At 37.6% G+C, this 16,869-nt stretch overlaps 1 protein-coding gene across 6 annotated transcripts in view; it reads left to right on the forward strand.

Moving 5' to 3' along the window:
• The window catches only part of TTC39B (tetratricopeptide repeat domain 39B), a 129,735-nt gene extending 113,203 nt beyond the window's left edge, over positions 1-16,532 (forward strand). For 5 of the 6 annotated variants that reach the window (XM_011930387.1, XM_011930384.1, XM_011930386.1 and 2 more), the window contains 7 exons: positions 965-1,126; positions 2,079-2,170; positions 3,721-3,847; positions 6,725-6,833; positions 10,977-11,094; positions 13,667-13,783; positions 15,269-16,532. In XM_011930387.1, coding sequence (XP_011785777.1) covers positions 965-1,126; positions 2,079-2,170; positions 3,721-3,847; positions 6,725-6,833; positions 10,977-11,094; positions 13,667-13,783; positions 15,269-15,359 — 816 coding nt within the window. In that variant the 3' untranslated portion in view covers positions 15,360-16,532. The remainder of the gene's footprint in view (positions 1-964; positions 1,127-2,078; positions 2,171-3,720; positions 3,848-6,724; positions 6,834-10,976; positions 11,095-13,666; positions 13,784-15,268) is intronic. The other variant, XM_011930388.1, reaches the window with a different exon arrangement.
• Positions 16,533-16,869: the final 337 nt, after the last annotated feature.

The raw sequence follows: 16,869 nt of genomic DNA on the forward strand, positions 1-16,869 counted from the left end.
TTTCCACACAAATGGGATCAAACATGTATTTTTCTGTGATTTTTTTTTTTTTTCTATTTACAGTATGTCTTGGATCTCTTTCCAAGTCAGTATACCTAAATGTCTCCTATTCTTTTTGGTGGCTGGGTTTCATTTCATGGGATGGATGTACTATACCTATTAAAGTGGTGCACTGTTCATAGACATTTGGCCACTACAAACTGTTGTGAACATCATTGTATGTATATTTCTGTGCACAGGTATATTTATAGAAGACAGATTATGATTAGTAGAATTCCTGGGCCAAAAGGTGGTTGCATTTTTGTAAATCCAGCCAAATTGCCCTCCTCACTTAAGATTGTTCCAGTGTAAACTCCAGTAAACATATAAAAATATTTGTTTCCAATGCTCTTTGCCAGCTCAGGACATTATGTGATGGCTAAAAATGAAAATCTAATTTTTAAGTTTATATTGCCTAGTTTACAAATTTCTCCACGTGTATCTGTCATTTTTATATTTTTTTTCTGATTTGCCTATTTATATCTTTGCCAGTTTCCTGTTGAGTTTTCTTTTTCTTACAGAATTTTATTGAATTGTTGATTGATAAAAGAGTTAACCTTTTGCCAATTATGTAGATAGTGACATCTTCTTCCTGTCTGTTGCCTGTAACTTTACCTACAGTGTTTTGTCCTGTGGAAGTTCTAACGTTATTGTCAGTCTTTTCTTAAATGACTTCTGCATTTGATATCTTCCTTGGAATGGAACCTGCCCACTCCCACATTACAAAGTGTCAAGGCCCCTCACAAAATTAAAGAAAGAGGCAGAACTTAACTGTATCATTGCCTGTAAGGAAAAGAACATAATGAGATGTTGAATGAGTGATAATTTTGTCCTTTTTGTACTAAGTGTTTTATGTATTTTCCCATTAGGTTATTATCTCCTTGTCTAATATCTGGATGATCAACTTCATGCAATTGATTTACAGGCACAAGAAGTATTTCGAAAATGTGTTTCAGTTCAAGAAGAATGGAAACAGTTTCACCATCTCTGCTACTGGGAGCTAATGTGGATTAATGTTTTCCAACAAAACTGGATGCAGGCATATTACTATTCCGATCTGCTTTGCAAAGAGAGTAAATGGTCCAAGGTAAAGTGCAATACTTTCATTAATGTCATCTGTTTGCTAATATGTGGCCAGGATGAATTTCATTTAGGACTGTTTGCTTGGTAGTATGGTACCACAGTGTTTTCTCAACTTAGAGATCCGCAAAAGGAGGAAATGTGCCTTAAGTACCTACTGTTTATAGGTACTGTCCTCAGCATTACATGCTTTAAAAGCCATCCACAGTTCTTTTCAGGGCCAAATACGATGGCCCATACCTATAATCCCGCCCATACCTATAATCCCAGCCCTTTGAGAGGCTAAGGCAGGAAGATGGCTTGAGGCCAGGAGTTTGATACTAGCCAGGGCAACATAGTGTGAATTTTATCTCTGCAAAAAATAAAAACCTTAGGCAGGCATGGTGGTACATGTCTAGAGTCCCTTCTACGTGGGAGGCTGAGGCAGGAGGATAGCTTGAGTCAAAGAGTTCGAGGCTACAGTGAGCTATGATCACACCACTGCACTCCAGCCTGGTGACAGAGCAAGACCCTGTCCCAAACAATAACCAAGTTATTTGAAACGTGAGATTTTATCTCTGAAAATGAGCTGGACTTATGAAGTTATGAAACCTTAATCATCTTGATTATTTTGTGTAGACTTCCCAGTGCCCTGATGCCCAGGCTTTTCGGGATAATGAAAATTAATTCTGATCCACTTATGAGAAGTTGGGGGCAATGAGATAATTTTTTCTTGTTCATTCTGTCCACTTTCTCACCTATGAATGCTGTAGTTGTGTAATAGGAAAATGGTCTAAATTATTGATAATTGAAAAGAGGTGTTCTCATTTTGAACAGGGATTATAAGATTTCATTTCCTCTGATTTCTTTAATGCCTGTTTATATTATATCTGGAAGGCTTGTAGGTCATTTCTGATTTGAAAGGTAGAAATGTTATGTACCTAGGGATGTTCTGTAATAAGCTCCTTCTTTTTCTCAAGGCAACTTACGTGTTTTTGAAAGCGGCAATTTTGAGTATGCTTCCAGAGGAGGATGTAGTAGCAACTAATGAGAATGTGGTAACTTTATTCAGGTATGTGAGACACTATTTCTATAACAAAGGCCCTGAGGGTAATAAAGGGGCAAAATCTCATCTCTACTAAAAATACAAAAAATTAGCTGGGCATGGTGGCGTGTACTTGTAGTCCCAGCTACTTGGGAAGCTTAGGTGGGAGGATTGCTTGAGCCTGGGAGGTAGAGGTTGCAGTGAGCCGAAATAACGCCACTGCACTGCAGCCTGGGCGACAGAGTGAGACCCTGTCTCCAAAAAAAAAACCAAAAACTGACCATGTATATTAACTGTAGCATCAATGTCAACATTAGTAAAAGCCATGGCATGATAAATTAATAAATGTCACCTTTTACTATAAAGTTCATTTCCTCATTTTACAGAAACAACAATTAATGGAAGGGAGTATTAAGATACATTAAAATCTTTTAAATCTCCTTCTCTTTCTTCCAATGCAGATTAAGTTTTCTCCATATCAAAACAATTTATGTGAAAGATGTAATCATTTTTACTTTCAGAAGAAAGCTTTGAGATCTTGCTCTGTCGTAGCTTCTAGGTTGTTGGGATAATGAGAGTTCTAACAATGAATCATCTCTTCATAAAGATGCTATTGCCTTTCAACTACAAGGGTTCCTGTCTGAGACATGCTTCTGACCCCTTCCTCTGACCCCCACCTCACATTTCCACTGTCTTTTCCACTGATGGTAATGAACATAAATGATGGTACACTAGTTTAAAATCCATAGTTCCATATTGTGCCCAGAAGTAACCTAACACAAGCTTACCTCATATTGGAGGCATGTTATTTCATGTTACTTTTTCTTTCAGTGAAGTAATTGAGTATTTCCTTGAATTCTTTCTCAGCAACTTGTTTGATGCATTCTCATGCAAAATTTTGCATGAGAAAATGCTCGCAGGAACATGTGGTTTCCCTATCTTACTCACATTTTTACCTGCTTGTGAATTTCATAATTGGAATTCTGTAGAATTTTTAAAAGGAAGTTTGTAAACATAGTACATGTCCTAAGCTGATTATTTCCCAAACAACCTGTACTTGGGAAACATTTTCTTAAATTATATATTAACTGATGGCTATCTTTTGGGCCATATTATTTTGTAGATCTGTGTAATACTTGCAAATAAGAATAGGCGATATACCAGTGTACCGTCTTCTCTCTCCCTGAGTATCCATAGCATAAGTAAATACTTTGGACTCTTTCCTGCTTACTCATAGAAATTGCCAATTGTATACCTAGATTTCCTGGACTGTGTTTGATAGATTTAAGACATTAGCTAAGTTGACTGGAAAGAAATATGTGTCAGTCAGTGGTTCTCAATCTTGAGTGTGCCTCAGAATCACCTGGAGGGCTTATCAAACTTTAGATTGCTCCGCCCCAGCCCTGGAGTTGCTGATTCAGTAGGTCTAGAGTAGGGCCTGAAAATTGGCATTTCAAATAGGTTCCCAGGTGATGCTGCTGCTGGTGGCCTGTGAAGTTCACTGTGAAAACCACAGGTATAAATAACGTATGTGTCGCCATGACCTTTCTCTGGGGCTGGGCTGGGGCTCTTCACAGACAGGTGGACAGCTTGAAGCAGAGAATTGCCGGGAAATCTCTCCCTACTGAGAAGTTTGCTGTGAGGAAGGCTCGGCGTTACTCCGCCTCCTTGCCTGCACCTGTGAAGCTCATCTTACCTGCCCTGGTATCTGCTTTTATTTTATTTACTTTTCATGTACTAGAAGTAAATTATCTATTTACAGCAGCAGGGAGCATATCTAAATTTGGTTATGAAGTTTAGCTCACTTAAAAACAATTTTAAGTTTTGTTGTAAGTTGAAGATTTCTAAATAAGTAATTAATAAAAAGAAAACTGTAGCTAATGGTTTTTGACTAGTTAGTATGCTCCAGGCATTAGGATAAAGCTACTAAAAATGTATCATTTAATTCTTACAACTTTTTGAGTATAGTTAACTCTTAACCACATTTTTTAGATAAAGAAATTTAGATAGAAGTTGATTCCATTGAAGATGAGTTGAATTCTAATGCAAGGCACATTATGTAATTTTACCTTTTCTAGTAGCCACATTAAAAAAGTAAGAGGAAATAGAAATGAATTTCAAGAATATATTTTGTTTAACCCAGTATATGCAAAATTTTGTCATTTCAACATGTAATTGATAGAAGCTTATCCATGAGATATATACATTCTTTCATATTGAACCAAGTCTTAAATATTTAGTGTGTCTTTTACACTTAGAGGACATCTTAGTTTGGGCTAGCCGTATTTCCAGTGCTCAAGAGCCATAACTGGCTGCTGGCTGTTGTATTCTAGCTCCAGCTCACATTCTTAAACTTTATGCCATTTAGGCAAGGCTTCTGTGAAAAACACAATTTCAACTTAAATTTTCTTAATGAAGTCTTCTTCAAAAAATACTGGATATATCAAGTTACTATGACTCTTCTGGTGCTTTAGTTTTTATGTAGTCAGCACAGGAAAGCTGTTCATTGTAAGCTGATGTCTGTGATCCTCCACTCTGGGGTTTCCTGATTTTTTTGTTTTTTGTTTTTTTTTAATTCAGAGTTTATTTCATTATTCCTCTTTGACAGTTATTTAGATTTTTCCAGTTTTTGTAATTACACACTACAATGAATATCTTCTTTTTGTACGTGTGCATATAATTATCTGTGAAGGATTTTTTTTAGATGGAATTCCTGGTTCAAGGGAATATATACATTTAATATTTTGGTAGATAGTGTTAAATTTCCCTCAAAAAAAAAACTCTACCAATTTAAATAAGTACTGACAGTATTTTGCCATTTTAATTTGCATTTCCTTGTGGATGTAGTGGAGCATCTTTTCATGTGTTTCTTCATTTTTATTTTTTCTTTCGTGAATTGTTGTTCATATTCTTCCCTAATTTTTCACTGGGTTGTTGATTGTTTTCTTAATGATTTATGGGAGCTCTTTATACAACCTATGAGAAAGAACAACGCAGCCTCGCCCTGACGGGTCAGACAGGAGTTAGCCGGCGCCTAGCACCTAGGTCCAGGTGTTTCCGACCTAACACAAACTCAGAGAACTTCAGCATCACACAGGGACATTCTGTGATTGTGATGGAGCAAGACAAAAATATGACCACTCCGTAATCATGTCTGAGCACAAATAAAAACAAAACCACTGTGTAAATCACACAAATAACCAAACATCTCCCTCTCCCAGCTCACATGAGAGCCTTCTGCTGCTTAACCAGTTAGAGCCTTAGCTCCATGCCTGATTCATTTTTATTAGGTGATTTGCACTGGGAAGGTTTTTCTATCTCACAGAACTCTACTGAAAATTTTCTAGACTGTCGTCTTTCTTTGCCTTAGTACTTAGATACCAGTGTGTATGTAATTGTATCCTGCTTTGACTGTTAAGAACCATAGGTAAGATTAACTCACTGCACTTCTTTCTCCAGGTCTATGGATGTAGAATGTATAGGAAATTGGCTTGAAATGTTACTACTAGGATTTTTTATTTTTATTTGTTTTGTACCTAGGAATTTTACCAAAAGCGTGTTTTTCATAAAGTCTCAGATATGAGCTTGCCTCCTTCCAATAAAAAGATTTCATCCATAAAAGGAATTTTTAAAAGATCATCATCAATTTAAAAAATATTCTGTTATTGAATTTAACTCTTACTCTATTAGCAACAAGAAATTGTTACATGTAAAACTGAATGAAGGTGGAGTGTCATGATCTTAGTTTTGGGTGCCGTAAGGTAAAGACACCTTTGCTGCCCTTCTGCTTGAGTGTGTTGTTCTCATTTCCACTACTTCCTGCTAAGAGGCTTTTCAAGCAGTATTTTTATCATATCTTAAAATTTATTTCCAAGAAGATACTAATTACCCTGCTTACTTCATACCCTTAAAAATATTAACTGCACTCTCAGGAACATTAGAAAAATATTTTCAAGCAAAAGCACATTTGATTTTGATCCAAAAAAATTCTCATCTGGTAGCCCATTAAATATAATAAGTAATGAGAAATCATTAGTTTACATTTTAGGAGCTGTCATTCAGCCATATGGCTTTTAAATGAATACGTTTTCTGCATATTGGATTACATTACTGGACCATGTTTCTAATGGTATAAAAGATCCTAAGCCCAGTAAAATATTCCAATGTTTATATCCAGTGATATTCTTGGAAACATTTTATGTAAACAACTGGCAGATACTTAAAAATATTTTTCTTTACTTAAAAGTAACAACAAAAGTTTGCATTAAACAGAATTATTCATGGTATCTGTTTAAAATATTTATTTCTGTATCTGTATTCTATTACCTTCCAAAAGAATTAAATGCTTGTAGATATTTAATAAATATTTGTTATATGAATGAGTAAATTAAATTTTTGGTAAAAACATATATACTGAATTACTTCACAAGTATAAAAGGCAAAAAGAAAGGAAAATTATCTGTAAATGTTGTCTTGAGGTTCCTAGAAGCCAAGGCAAAACACATGAACATTGTTTGGGGATCATAAAGGACATTGAATAACCTCATATAACTGCAAATGGTTTTCATTTTTCCTCATTAGGAAATGATGTATGTCTGGAACGGTTTTTCAATAGTGAGCAAAAGAAAAGACCTTTCTGAAAATCTGTTGGTAACTGTTGAAAAAGCTGAGGCAGCTTTAAAAAGTCAAAGTAAGTATACACAGTAAGCACCGAGGAGCCTTTGTCTCTGCTCAGACAGACCCCTGTCCTGTGTTTTCCCTGTGCACATCTGCCTACATTAATTTGTATACATCACAAGGACAAAGAGCTTGAGTTGCAGGGGTCTGGGTGAGGAATGACACACACTGCAACTGCGTGAACCTTGGAAACATCTTGCTAAGGGAAAAAGGCCAGCTGTAAAAGACCACACATTATATGGTTCCCTTTACACGATAGTCAGAATAGACAAATCTATAAAGACAGACTGCAGATGAGTGGTTGCCTAGGGATGGAGGATGGAAGGATGGAGGATGGAAGGGGTTATAACTTTTTGGGGAGGGAGGTGATGACAGTGTTCTACAGTTGACTGTGGTGATGGCTGTACAACTCTGTAAATATGCTAAAAACCATTGAGTGGTATACTCTTAATGGGTGAATTGTATGGTATGTGAACTATATCTTAAAACTGTGACAAAAAAGATGAAGGGAGGAAGCCCAGCATTGGAATTTTAGAGCATCACAAGGAAACATGCACTTCTCTCTGGGTTGAGTTTGCTGCGACTCTTTCTATTCCTCCTTATTGCTGTCTAACCGTTCGTGTGTTTCTGCAGACACAGGGAATAGTTTCCAAGGTGAAATGTTATCAGAATTTATTCTACCTATTACATTTGGTTGTGCCAGAGGCCACACTTCAGTTTACTGGAAGCAACTGATGTGGTAAAAGGAGAATCAGAATCAGGCAATCTGGGCTGATAGTCCAGCTCTGCAGCCATCAGACTCTGAGTAACACCTCTGTTTTCTTGTGAAGTGGGAGGAGTGTTGGACCAGATGCTATCCAAAGTTGTTTCCTTACCCTGACATTTTTTGATTCTGTATTTTTAAGAGGGGTAAACAATGCCATAAGTGATAGCCTGTGTTATATTTCTTTTCTATGCCAAGTCACTTAGGTATTATCCCAAGAGAAATGGTCTTTTGTAATATTCTAACCACATAAGTAAAATGAGAACTTCTGTGATGATAAACATGGTAAAGGGCATAGAAATTCAGGAATGGTGGGGAAAAGTTTTAACGGTTAACTCGTTTTTCTTAACTGGAAAAAGATGGGCACTCCAGGAGCCCAGCCTCCTATTTGAGCAAGCTCTTCACCGCCCCCAACCCCCCATTTGTTGGGGGCAGAATTCGAGGGGAAATATATTTTATCAGACTATGCCAGTAAAATGCAGTGGAAATGTAGAACACCAAGTCACTCCCCTCCACCCATGCCTTTTTCTCTTAATGACATGCTGAGATGATAGGCTTTAGAGATATTTAAGCAGGGCAGGAGGGAGCTGAGACAGACAGACAGACATACCATACTTACCCACAGTTTTGGCTTTGTGTGTCTCTCTCTGGGTGAAATAATTAGTTCATTTTCTGAAGATCACCTCTGCCAGATATTGCATGTGAAGCTTATGACCTCTTCTAGGAGTCGTTTTATGCAAGAAGATTATCTCCTGCTCTCCTTGCCACCTTGAACTGTTAGGACAGTTTAGTAATTAAGCTCCTATCCTTCAGAGCAGGGAAGAAAACGTCCATAATTAGAAAATGGAGAGAAGTTGGAAAATGGAGAGAAGTTGGAAACCCGAGGTTATATCATCTTCCACCCCATCCCCCACCCCCATTATTAGAAACTGGCTGTGTATTGGCTTCTCCTAGCTTTGCAAGTGTGTCTAAAGTAAAAGATGGTAGAGGATACAACTGATCTTCTACTCTGCAATGCTCTGGCCATAGTTATTAAATGCTGGCCGCTGATCCAAAAGATAGAACTTTGAAGATAGAACAGAATTTGGTGACGTCCCTGGAGTCGGCATTTGGTATTAATTCCTATAGTGTTTCATTTGAAATCTTAACTAAATTCAACATGTAACCAGAAGTTCCACTTTGACTAATTTGCTTAATGAAATTATATAGCATATATTATGAGAGTTATGTAAACAGGAAAGTGATACTGACTTTATGATTTTTTACTTTCTAAATCTTTTTTCAGATTTTTCTCTTGGGGGCATTTCAGCTAGCTTCTAAAAATTTCAGCGTAGATACTTTTTGTAGTTTGGGGTTCAAACTTCCCTATTTCTCAGCCTATCTACCATAAAAGTTCAGCAGATCTTTTGTGATAAAATTGTGCTCTAGTAGCTTTATCATGTGATTTTCTTTGAATGTTAAATGGAAACATATTACATGTGCGTTATGTGTTGAAATGTTCATCTATGAACACATTCATGAGGTTGAAAATCATGACAAAGCATCTATACTTCAAGGGAAAATAATCATCTGCTAGATAATGGTCTGTAGTTGGAGGAAATAATGTTTTTGCCATCTGAGATTTTTGGAGGAATGTGGTATTTTTGAACCCACCTGCCATATGCCTAACTCAAGTTCATCATAGAAGTTACATGCGGCTTTACTGGTATTTTAACTTCCCATGATGTTATGTCTGTTCCTCAACAAAATCATCATTCACAAAGCACCAGAATGTTGTCATAACACAAACTGTCGATACAATGCTACAGGAAACTCAGTAGAATGCATAAAAATGATACTACAAGCTAGCATCCAATATGGACCCTTTGGTTTTGGTTCTAGGTCCTAAAAGATATTACTTCTTGAATGTCAATTTTAACATCCATGATTAAAAGCAATGGATAGAATTTTATTTTGGTAGATAAGTGATTCTAATTAATAATAGAAAAGGTAATGTGTTACTGATACCTGTATTTTCTGGGTGAATGACCTATCAGAGCTTGAAAGTTAGAGGTGAATATTCAGTTTTCAGCACCTAGAAGTAACCCCCTCTGATTGGTTAAGTAGCATCGTTAATCTCCATAGACAAGTGGTTTACCATCTAAACTGCCAGCATGTGTTAGTGATGATTTCTGAGGTTTGTGCTGAAAGCAGGAGGATTTCAATAGGAGCGACTCCCAAGGCCTCGTGTGTTCCCTTTACTGCCGTCCTCTCTACTGTCACAGCCTGAAATGTGTAAATTGTCAGTCTGTCTTGGAATAATGTTGTACTTGCCTATAACTTGCAAGAAAATTTCAAAAGTGTAAATGTGGAATGGCTACCTTTGTCAGATAGATGTCACACATAATATGGTTCCTTCTGTTTAACAGACATTTGCCTTGGGCTGTAGAAGGCGAGAGCATTTTCAAAAGGGAAAAAGTGGTGAAAAAATCCTTGACATTTTCCTCAAGCAGTTAGAAGTTTGTGGAGATTTTAGGTGCCTTTCATGTACTTCAGAACCATTTTGTTTAATCTTATGGCATAATTTCCCCCAAAAAGAAAACACAACCTGGGAGAATTGATAAGTAGTAAACATAATGATCTGGAGAGGGTATTCTACTTCCTGAATTTTAGTGGGGATAAGGCCATCTGCTTCTCCATATGGAAGTGTTATCCACTGCTGTATTGAAGCCAACACAGAAGCCAACAGGAGGAGGCAGCCTTCTTGTTCCTCATGGCTTTACCTTTTGTAGGATTAATAAAACTCTTACTTTATTTAGAGTTCAGATCTCTGGTTGTGGTATCTAAGGTCACAAACCTCAGAGTATGACCACCTGAAGAATATTTTAAAGTGGATCGAGTGAACTCCTTAATAAAATGGTGTTCTTTTATAGTAAATTCAGCATTGTAGGAATGTATGTATGTATCAGATGGGGTCTTGCTCTTTCACCCAGACTGCAGTGCAGTGACGCCATCATAGCTCACTGCAGCCTCGAACTGCTGGGCTCAAGTGATCTTCCTGCCTCAGTCTCTGAGTAGCTGGGACTACAGGCACATGCCATCATGCCCAGTAATTAAAAAAATTTTTTGTACAGATGGGGTCTCATTGTATTGCCCAGGCTGATCCTGAACTCCTGGGCTCAAGTGAGCCTCCCACCTTGACCTCCCAAAGCATTGGGACTACAGATGTGAACCACTGTGCCCAGCTCTTTTCATTTAAAATAATTTCATTGTATTTTATTTAGTGAGGCATAACAAATGCTAAAAATTATTTTCCTTATTTTTAAATGATCCTTCTGAAACTTTATTCTTTCTCTTAAGATCTTAAAAAGTATTTTTATTTGTGTGTTTCCTTTGTATGTTTTTTGTTTTAAGATTTTAACAGCTTCTCTGTGGATGACGAGTGCTTAGTGAAGTTACTTAAAGGATGTTGCCTCAAGAACTTACAGCGGCCCTTGCAAGCTGAACTGTGTTACAATCATGTTGTGGAAAGGTAAGACCAAACAATAAAACCAACCCAAGTGCAAATTGTGGTTTCTGGGGAATTGCTGTGAGAAAGTGATGCAAAATGCTTTTATCTCTTACTGCTAAACTCTTACTTGGTATTACCAGAAAGAAAATCCAGTAGTGTTTTGTTGTTGTCTTTGTTCCTCGTGAACAAAAATTATGGTCTAGGTGGAACATGGCTTTATGTATTTCTACTTGGTGTTTAAAGGTGACTCACAAAAACTGTATTTATACCTCAACTAACAGGTGTCTAGCCAAGCTCTGGCAGCATCATGCTGAACCTCTGCTACTCATTAATTTTTTTATTTTTTACATACTTTTTTAGTTTTTTTTTTTTTTTTCCTTTTCTTTTCTTTTTTTTTTTTTTAAGAGATGGGGGACTTTCCTTGCTGCCCAGACTGGAGTGCAAGTAGTACAATCATGGCTCACTACAGCCTGGAACTCCTGGGCTTAAGAGATACTCCCAGCTTAGCCTCTTGAGTAGCTGGGACTACAAGTGTGTGCTCCTATGCCTGGCTTCCGATGCTAATTTAATTCATGCATTTGTTTGCCCATTCATTTATTCCACGGATATTTGAGCACCCACTCTGTGCCAGAGACTGTGCTGGATTCTAGGGATTCAGAGCTGAGTAAACAGACTTGCCATCACCATGATAATAATGTGGCAGGAAAGAGAGTCGTATGATGAGCACTCTGTCTCTCTTTTGCTAAAGGGCAATTCTTCTGTATACAATTGAGTTTTGTTCTGGTTTTATTCCCCCCCAGTAGCATTGATGATGATGTCCTGCTCCATTACTAACCGTAGAGTTGAATCAAGGTTCTGATCCCTGGCCCTTTTCTGCACAAAGGCAGTATCTACAGGGGCCAGACACGTAACCTGACTTTATCAGGCCAGCCGAGTGGCAGCAGGAATAGGATTGGTAGGCTCTGTAGGTTAGGGTGTTTTCTCTGAAGGGTGTAGCCACACTCCTCAGCTCTATTTGATTATTGCTCTGCACAGTGTGGGCCCAATAGCAATAATCCCTACCATTTTTCATGAAAAGCCTGGAATCTGGATTTTATGTAAAATCACCTGATTTTAAAATATTGCCTCAAATTTTTTGAAAATATTCTGCAAGCCAAAACAGCCTCAGCCATAGACTGCTGGTGGACATCCTGTGCTCTGTATCACGTGCCCTTCCGTCCATGGCCACCTGATCCCCTTCTTCCTGACAGTATTGATGGGAATATAGGAGGACTGGTGCCCCTATAAGAATAAAGACAAAATACTTCCCAAATGTACCGTCTTTAGTAATATTCTGTAATTAGTAAACATGTTAAAGAAGTATCCATGGAATTCTATTTTATTAGTGTTTTTATAAGGATTAAAAGGATGATCAAAAGGATGATCTATTGTGCTGTTTTTTTGTCTGTGAATCTCATAGTGAATTGTTTGCTCTTGTGCTTTATAATTTTGGATTGTGAACTCACCTTCATTGGAGTTTTATCTTGAGATTACTATGAGGCTATAATGAGGAAGAGTTGCTCTACAGTGATTTTGCATTTTATTTCTGTCAGGTACCCTAAAGGTTTTTTCTGCCCAGGGCCTCTTTCTTGTTAATTTCTTGCTTACTTCTTGGATCATTTAGACAATATAAATTTGAATTGCACATTCAATGTGGGCATGCCTATTGGTTTTTAATTTCCTAAGGAATTATTTTTTCTTCTCATCGAAAGTGCTGGCCAAGGAGACAACTGTCTTTGTCTTTCTCGTTTGCCCGTGAGTGGGTTTGTTCTAACCTGCCTTTCTCTTAAGGAATAGTCCTGTAAGGATCCCAGCTTTAAACAGAGGTCTCAGTTTCAACTCCCTGCTTTCTGAGAGCCTAAGGCCTCATCTCCTGCATGGACATTAGGATACAAAGCCCTTGACTCAGATGGAGGCAGACCACAGGGCTCATTCAGCATCATCCCACATATGTAGAGTCTCACTTTTTCAATTCTAGCTGTTTTCGACACTTGAGGGTTTTTTCTTATGTTCTGGTGAGCTAAGCTATGCATTTGAAATGGTGTTAGTTATATATTTTTTTCAGTGCTTCTAGATGTTTTATAACCAGAGAGTTCTCATAATGGTGTTGAAAACAGAAGTGTTGACCATTTCTTTATTGGCCTTTTAAAGCATTATAAGGCTTGAAAATACAAAGGGAGTTGAACCTTAGTTTAAAAATAATACAACTTTCTTATTTCTAAATGGAGTCATTTTCTGAACGCATGCATGTTCAGAAAGATGATCTTGCCATTTCTAGGGTTAATCTTTAAAGATCTGTATGCACTGATTTACCTAAGAGACAGCAATCAACCATCAGTGCTGGGTTTACATTAAGGAATAAAAGATTAATATATAAAAAGAACATTATTTATTGCCATAGTTTAATGAGTTCTATAACTATACAATGGCGGCTTTTCTATGATAATAGACTTAGTGCTGCACATATTTTCTGAGGAATGGGAATAATATATATTTAGAAAATGTGTATTTCTTGTTCTGTTCAGATTTACTTGCTTTTCCTCCGCTCTTTCAGTGAAAAGCTACTGAAGTATGACCACTACCTAGTGCCGTTCACTTTGTTTGAATTGGCATCTTTGTATAAAAGCCAGGGGGAAATTGACAAGGCCATAAAGTTCCTAGAAACTGCAAGGTAAGTGTTGAAGGCAGCTTTTCCTTGATCGTTATGGAGTCAGAGATGTCAATATTGCTGTAACAACAGCAGTAACATTATATACTTAAAAATTAATAATGTCAAATTAGTAAGAATGCTACTTTTGCTAACATTTATGCTTATGGCTTTTGCTGTAATTGTGCTGTTTCCAGCCCTCTTACTGCCTCACCCTGTGACTATTTACAGATACGATTATGGGCATCTATTTGAAAGATTTCTAACTTATTTTATTCTGTATCAGGGGTTGGCCAGCTTTTTGTGTAAACGGCTGGAGAGTAAATATTTTTAGATTTACAGCATAAAGTCTCCATTGCAACTACTCCATTATATCAAAAGAAGTCATAGAAGGTAATATGTAAATAAATGGGTGTATTTAGATTTGGCCGTTGGGTCCTTGTTTGCCAGCCTTCAGTGTATTCAGCCATACCTATTATTTCCTTGAAGAGCCATTGATCTTGTGAAGCTTGCACATCTTACCCAGACTCTCTCTTTTTTCTGTTTATCATGGCAGTTTCAAAGTATTTTTATCATTCTGGTAGGCAGTAGCTTTTAGACCTGCGGTCATGGATCACATAGGTAAGGCAAAAACCCTGTGGCCTGTTTGCCTCGAACACTTCCTGCAGTAGAGAAAGAATGCCAGACTAGCTCTAGGTCATCAACAGTGATTTGTCCATTTATTCAAATTCAGCAATTATTCACTGAGCACCTATTATGTGTCAGACACTAGTAAAGGCTTTAGAGAGACAACTATAAACTAAGCAGGCATTGTTTCAGCTCTGTTAGCTAGAGGGAGATATTAAATAGACGAAAAAAATATCAGGGCCGGGTGCGGTGGCTAACGCCTTTACTCCCAGCACTTTGAGAGGCCGAGGCGGGCAGATCACAAGGTCAGGAGATCGAGACCATCCTGGCTAACATGGTGAAACCCTGTCTCTACTAAAAATACAAAAAATTAGCCAGGCGTAGTGGCGGGCGCCTGTTGTCCCAGCTACTCAGGAGGCAGAGGCAGGAGAATGGCGTGAACCTGGGAGGCAGAGCTTGCAGTGAGTCGAGGTCACGCCACTGCACTCCAGCCTGGGCAACAGAGCGAGCGAGACTCCGTCTCAAAAAAAAAAAAAAAAGAAAAGAAAAAATTTGCCAATTTAAAAAAGGAAGTCTAATTATTTAGGACTAGTTCACAAAATTCGTTCAGCCCTTCTTACAACCTTCTTGCTATGCTAATGAATGGTTTGGTAATTAAGCAGAACCTTGCTACTCAAAGTATGACCTTTAGATGACCACCAGGAAGCTTCTAGAAATGCACATTATTGCAGTTCCCCCAAAACCCCCCAACAGAACCAGAATCTGTTATGCATATTAGAGTTTGAAAGTAAATAATCAGATCACAGAGCGGAATGGGACAGTGGTGGTACCCTGGTATATAAATAAATTTTGACTATACAATTTTATTGTTATTGTCTTCAGGAACAACTACAAAGATTACTCCTTGGAGTCCAGACTACACTTCAGAATTCAGGCAGCTCTTCACCTCTGGAGAAAACCTTCCTCAGATTGATCAGAACTTGAAGGATGGAATTTTCCCTCAATTAGCATCGGCAATCTGCTATAGATTCAATCTTATGTTAAAGTGGAAAAGTGATCTGTGAATAAGAGACAAAAAACTAATTTTATTGTCAATATTTTCTATCATCTGAGAGATTTGCTGTTGGTCTACCTAATTTTTTTTCCTATGGAATGGCATTCTATATTATCTAGACAATTCTTATATTTTGCCTCCCCCAAAAGAATTTCATATTAGATTTGAATTGGGGAGTGAAGAAGTCTTTTGAAAGACTTGCAGATGTAATAGTCTAATTAGATTATTTATTTTTTTAATGTGGAAATTGATATTGTTTAGCAAATAGCTTACAAGTTGAGCCAATTTTAGATTTGTGGGTAGTTAAACTTTTGAGATATTTTGTTGCCTAGTATTTAAATTTCAGAAGATAAATAAATATCACTTACATTTAAAATAACTTAGCAGTGACCTTCAGAAGACTTCTGAAAAATACAGTCTGAGAACATGAACACGGATGGGATGTAATGTACTTCATGGGTTGAAGAGACCTGTATCTATAAAGGATGATCCAGTATTCAGTTAATGGTTTTTTACTCTTCATTTGATTAAAGGTGGTGGCATTTTGGAGAGACTGATTTTGAATGTACTCAAGTCTATTATAACAAAATTCAAAAACCCCTGTGTATCTAATGGGAAGAAAGTGTCATATTTTAGGAATTTTTCTTAGCCTTAGCAATGAGAGCCTGAAATACATACATAGATTAATTTTCTTCTAGGAAGTAAAGTTCCTGCTGCTTTAAATGATATGTAAAATATCAATAATTTTTACACTTAAGATGTTGGTAAGACCTAGTTTTCTAATCTCTCCAGCACTGTGATGTCTCCTTGTAGATATCTGGACCTTGCTTAGTCCCTTAGTTGGGAAACAGAATCAGGGCATGGAGCAGAAGAGAACTTGACACCCCGTATGGTCCTGGTTCTGCTACCCATTAGTGGTTAGTGAGGGGACCTTTAGGGAGTCCACCGTGCCCTGTGTGTCACCATATTTTCTTTGAAATCTGGATTAAAGAACAGATGACTTTTCAAGGTCTCTTTCAGTTTTGTAACTGTGAGTCTATGTATTAGGTATTTATTTTCAACAAATGACTTTAAAATGTTGAATGCAAACCATTCCCACTTGGAGTGTTTTTTCAGTCATCACCATTGTCCCCCACTCCCCACACGTATGTGTTGTGGCATCCAGAGTGAGGAAAGACGATTCATGAGTCGATGAATCTGGGCCTTATTTCTGTTTCCATTTAGAGGAATAACTCGTCACAGAAGCCTCTGCAGCTGAACAGAAGGAGCCACATATTGGGAGTCAGGAGTTCATCTCTGTGGGTTAATAGTTCCGTGACACGGAGTAAGTAGCTCAGCTTTTTGTGGTTCAGCTGCCCCAGTGTGGATAGCAGCATAGTGTTTGGTACTTGTGAGGGCTTAATTAGATAAAACATATGATAGCTTTTTG

Source organism: Colobus angolensis, unplaced genomic scaffold (genome assembly GCF_000951035.1).
Source record: "Colobus angolensis palliatus isolate OR3802 unplaced genomic scaffold, Cang.pa_1.0 Scaffold86, whole genome shotgun sequence".
Lineage (NCBI taxonomy): Eukaryota > Metazoa > Chordata > Mammalia > Primates > Cercopithecidae > Colobus > Colobus angolensis.